At 34.2% G+C, this 5,917-nt stretch overlaps 1 protein-coding gene across 1 annotated transcript; it reads left to right on the top strand.

Moving 5' to 3' along the window:
• The first annotated feature begins 2,376 nt into the window (after nucleotides 1–2,376).
• Nucleotides 2,377–3,080, top strand: LOC121768129 (norbelladine synthase-like). The gene is made up of 2 exons (XM_042164506.1): nucleotides 2,377–2,610; nucleotides 2,684–3,080. The coding sequence occupies exons 1-2, from the start codon at nucleotides 2,427–2,429 to the stop codon at nucleotides 2,980–2,982; spliced, it is 483 nt and encodes a 160-aa protein (XP_042020440.1). The 5' UTR covers nucleotides 2,377–2,426; the 3' UTR covers nucleotides 2,983–3,080.
• The last annotated feature ends 2,837 nt before the right edge of the window (nucleotides 3,081–5,917 follow it).

Raw genomic sequence — 5,917 nt, forward strand, 5'->3', positions numbered from 1 at the left:
ATGTCATGCCATGATGTTTTGTTTATGAGATTGTTGCCTGATGCCTAGTTCGTCTGAGCTTGGTCCGTTAGGCTATATGACTGTGTTGTGAAACGAATTCGGGTCTGAGTAGGGCCACAAACCCTATCAGGTTGTGTACACTGGTGGGATCGTGAGCCGTCCTTGCTAGTCGGCCGGTCTCATGGGCGAATAGTGTGGCCACACTTTCGTCACACTGTGATATGATGATTGTGATTGATGGATCGATGAGAAAGTGGGGAGAATAATTGTCTAGCCAGACTTTGAAATATTTTTGTGTTCTCGTGATATTTCTTAACTGCACATAAAACTCGAGATCACTGGTATGGATGACATAACTGTATAAAATGTTTTCGGCATGAGCCCATTGAGTACAACAAGTACTCAGCCCTGCATATGTTTTCTCTATGTGCAGGTTGAGCGGGATGTTGCGGTGGATGTTGAGTCGACCTAGGAAATGTTGGATGCGTTGTGTCTTCATACATAGGCGTCATCCTTGACTATCTTTGAAACCTTATTTCCGCTGCTATATTTCTGAACTATGCCTTAAGACCTTACTTTATTTCGTACTGTTTTGAGTATGTCAATTTCTATTTTAATCCGTTGTTTACTTCATTACTCTAAAATGGTGTTTCGTAAACTAAAACAAATATTTTCTTGTAGAAGTTAATTGGATTTTTGATGTTTATTTTCCCCGCTGCTTCTTTGGAAAAATCGTTTGCTAAGTCTTTGCTAATTAATAATGAATTTTCGACATTAAGTTTCTTTAAACTAAAAACTTGTTGTTTAACAGTTGATGGGCTAATTTTTTTTTTCTTTTAAGCTAATTGAGTCTTTCTTATGAACTGTTATCCTTAAATGTTGCCCTTAATGTTTGTCCCTTGGTCACGATCGCCTCGTTTGTAGTACCCCTAGTATGGGCGGTTGTGACATATATATATATATATATATATATATATATATGAATGTAAATACAAAATATGGGGTGTTACAACAATTGATCTATGTCAGTAGGTGAAATAATTATGCGACACGTTCTACCATCGCACTAATAAAAATGTGAAACATCTATGTCAATAATAATTCCGTTGGTGGATAACTTCGACCTGAGCTCGATTAGGATGGTTCTGTCAGGGGCGGTGCTGCTGGGGAACGAGCTGGAAGTCGCAGACAGTTTTGTAAAGGTGAAAAGTGAAAAATAACTTATATTCCTTACTACATTTTTCATGTCCTTTGAATGATCATTTAATACCGGAAACACTAAATTCAATTTAATTAGTCCCTATATTTGTGTAGAGATTATAAGAATTATACAACTAATTGATTAACTTTATTTTATTCTAAATTCAGTGTTAGGAAAATTAGTTGGGTAGGTGGAGGAATGTGAAGTTAAGTCGGATTAACTTGTCATTACTCCCTATTGATGTATTGCATATATAACTAATCGATTTGAATCCTTATTATGACAATAGAATGGCATACTTAATATTTAGTTATATTATAATCCAAAATTGTCAAAGTATTAGATGCAAGTGGTACCATGATAAAGATTCGAATCGATTAGATATATATGCATCACATCAATGAGGAGTAATGACAAATTAATCCGACCTAACTTCACATTCCTCCACGTACCCAACTAATTTTCCTAACACTGAATTTAGAGTAAAACAAAGTAAATCAATTAGTAGTATAATTCTTATAATCTCAACACAAATATAGGGAGTAATTAAATTGAATTTAGTGTTTCTGGTATTAAATGATCATTTGAAGGACATGAAAAATGAAGTTAGGTATATCAGTTATTTTTCACTTTTCACCTGTCCAAAAACCGCATGCGACACGCGGCTGAGCAGAGGCGCTTCCAGCTCCCTCCCCAGCGGCGCCGCCCCTAGCATAACCATCCTGATCGACCTTAGGTCGAAGTTATCCACCAGCGGAATTATTAGTAACATAGATGTTTCATACTTTTATTAGTGTGATGGTTGAATTTGTCGCAGAATTATTTCACCTATGAAACATAAATCAATTATGTCTTCAACTAGTCTTTTCAAGTGATGTTTCAAAACTAATAAAGATGATTTTTATATTTCTACGGCCGAGGGCTATATTAGTAAATTCTGTGTAATTTAAAATTGAAATAGTGTTGCACATATTATTATCACTGAATTTTTCATGATAATAAAACAGTCATTTTCAGCCATAGTTCAACGGGCCATTTCCCATTAAACGAGTCACACAGAAAATTTAACCAACAAATCAAACACTATATTGGGCCGTTAAATGCTCTATGAATGCCCCTATTTACCAATTCAACCACACCCTTATTTTATAAATAATAACCCTCTCAATCTCAACTCCTCTTTGTAGTACATAGACATCACATCTGCCGCAACCGGAAATCGAAGATGTACGGAACAATGTCCGCTGAGATGACGGTTGATGTACCGGCAACCGAAGCGTGGAAGCTCTACGGCACTCTACAGCTCCCCAAAGTGGCAGAGAAAGCCAACTCCGACTTTATCAGCCGGGTCGACGTCGTCCAAGGGGACGGCGGCGCCGGAACCATTCTCGAGGTCGTTTTCCGTCCAGGTACCATCCACATTCAGTTCAATCAACTTCCGCTAGATTTATGTAATTATTAATTAATTGATTAATTGAGCAGGGATGGGAGGGGGAATGAAGTCGTTCAAGGAGAAATTCGTGGTGGTGGATAATGAGAAGCGTGTGAAGGAGGCTGAGGTTGTGGAAGGAGGATTTCTGGATCTAGGGTTCACGCTGTATCGTATGAGAGTCAATGTGATAGAGGTGGAGGGAAACGAGAAGCAGTGTATAACTCGATCTACGATCGAGTACGAGCTCAAAGAAGAAGCTGCGGCTAATGTTGAAATCGCTTCCATTAAACCATACATTGGCGTCATGCTGCTCTGTGCTAAGTATTTGCTCCACAACAATGACAATTGATCAACTATAGCCGCAACAATGACAATTGATCTACTATTAACTTGGGACTGCGTGTTTTACTTTCATGTTTGCTAAAATAAATTTCTATCCTCCTACTATGTATCTCTGTATTTCATTTTCTCTTTTTCCATGCTTTTAATAAAAACAATCAATATGAATCTACATATTTTATCAACTCATAACTATGAAATCTTGAAAAAGCTGACACAAGAAAATCCTACTCCCTACGTTATTGAAAGTCACACTTTATCCACCACGAATTTTTAAAAATGTTAATAGAAAGTGAATTGAAAATATTAACGAAATGGGAGTCATACTCTTTGATATGCTCGGTTTTTGCACTATTTTAGGGCCTTTATTTGGTCCATTTTGAGTATTAATGTTGCATTACATGTCCAATAATTATATATTTTATCTATTTTGGTATTTTGACGTGTTTTGTGAGAAATGTGCAAATTTGAGCCTAAAAAGATAGCTAAAACTCGAAGATGAAAATCTGGAGCATTCGACCCGCCCAGCGGACCACTGGCGGCCAACGATTGTTGAACAAATAGCAGTCCGCTTCGAAAAAGTTGTGCTGGAAAGACTAGTTCACGACATAATATTAACACCCCAAATCAGGGTTTAGTTGGAAAATTCCTTTCTACCTAAATTTGTCAATTTAGGCTGAAATTTTTATAATTTGTGCACAACACTGAATGTTATTTTATATAGAATTGGGGTTACACAAGTATCACGTCAGTAAGATTGAGCAAGAAAATAGAATTAAATCGGAAATTATATAGTGCATACAATAGAAGGGAGAAATGGTCATTTTGCATAAAAGATGCTATGTATATTTTTATCTCCAAAACTCTTCGAGAGGCACAATTTTTTTAGGTTTGTAATTTTTTTTACTACAATCAAGACAATTATACATGGAATCATCTAGAAAGAATATGAATGATCAAAATAGTGTCATTTGTCATTTACTATTCATAATTAATTAAATAATGTGGCTCTTGCTGTACAATCAAATATAGCTACTAGCCTACTATTCACCCCACTTTGGAGAATCAACCGATTAGTAATCAAAGGAGGAATAAGAAGTTGCAATCTATGAAAGTTTCACTTAATTTGTGTTGACGCTTTGAACCAGTCGAACCAACGTATGGTTATCAAGGTAGGGCTCTCTTTTATCCTATTTTTCTTTTATTTGAAACTTATGATAGGTTATGAGGTAAAAATTTTCTGACATCGTTGGTTATCAAATAAGGTGTGTGTTACGTTTTGAGTTTATCTATCAATCCTTGTCCGTAGACGTCGGAAACATTAGTTTTTCCATTGAACTAAATTGAGTTGAACCTATGTATGATTTTGGGTATGAACTGACTATCTTAGTGCATTAATCCATGAATCTTAATTGGTCAAATTGTTGTTGAAAATGAATAATATATCTTATTTAGTGACCAAAATAAATTTATTAGAATTTATAATGGTCAATTGATATATATTGGAAAATTGATTGGAATATTGAAGTGAAAGATTTTTTTTTGAGTAAGGAATTGAATATGGTAATGACTAATAACTAAGTGTGATTATGTGAGTGGATTAACCATAGAAATGAGACAAGAATTGATGATTGAAGCATATTCTAACGATTGCAAATAATTGAGATTAAAGAAATTTAGTTGATAAGGTTAATGAGTTTTATTTATAAGATTTGGTAAAAGAAATATGATTTAGAATGACTATGGATGTTAAACTAAATTTGAGGATTTACTAAGTAAGATTAGTAATTACGGAGTATAAAGTAACTAGTGGAAATAGTAACTTAGAATTTGATTAAGGGAATAAAAGACATGAAACACACATGGAATGGATAGATAAAATGAGTAGTCTATGGAATGCATTTAATTGATCTTGAAATTTATCTGTGATTATTAATATTTTTAAATTAGTATTAAGTTGACGAACATAAAACTGTGAATAGTAATAGAATATTTGGTGATTTTTTTATTGGAGGATTTAAATAGGAGTAATTACTGCAATCTATATATATATATACTTATATATAATGGGGTGTGCTAGGGTCCTTACAGCATCTTAGTGTAAAACACAACACAAATCACAACCCTTGGATCATTAGGTTGGATGATTGTGATTAGTTACATTATCATACTAAAAATCTACATTATTAGCCGAGGTACATTAGACTAGAAATTTACATTATTAGACTAAAACTGTACATTTTTAAACAAAATGCTACATTATTAGCCGAGGTACATTATTAGGCTAAAAATCTACATTATTAGATGACACGCGGCATTAATCTAACCGTTAGATCACAAAACCAATGGATTGCATGTGTTTTGTGTTTCACTTATACTTAGCTTTTGGATATGAATACATCCCTATAATATATACATATATATATATATATATATATATATATATATGTGTGTGTGTGTGTGAATGTAAATACAAAATATGGGGTGTTACAACAATTGATCTATGTCAGTAGGTGAAATAATTCTGCGACATGTTCTACCATCACACTAATAAAAATGTGAAACGTCTATGTCAATAATAATTCCGTTGGTGGATAACTTCGACCTGAGCTCGATTAGGATGGTTCTGTCAGGGGCGGTGCTGCTTGGGAACGAGCTGGAAGTCGCAGACGGTTTTGGACAGGTGAAAAGTAAAAAATAACTTATATTCCTTACTTCACTTTTCATGTCCTTTAAATGATCATTTAATACCGGAAACACTAAATTCAATTTAATTAGTCCCTATATTTGTGTAGAGATTATAAGAATTATACAACTAATTGATTAACTTTATTTTACTCTCAATTCAGTGTTAGGAAAATTAGTTGGGTGGGTGGAGGAATGTGAAGTTAAGTCGGATTAACTTGTCATTACTCCCTATTGATGTATTGCATATATAACTAATC

This window comes from Salvia splendens, chromosome 15 (genome assembly GCF_004379255.2).
Source record: "Salvia splendens isolate huo1 chromosome 15, SspV2, whole genome shotgun sequence".
Taxonomy (NCBI): Eukaryota; Viridiplantae; Streptophyta; class Magnoliopsida; order Lamiales; family Lamiaceae; genus Salvia; species Salvia splendens.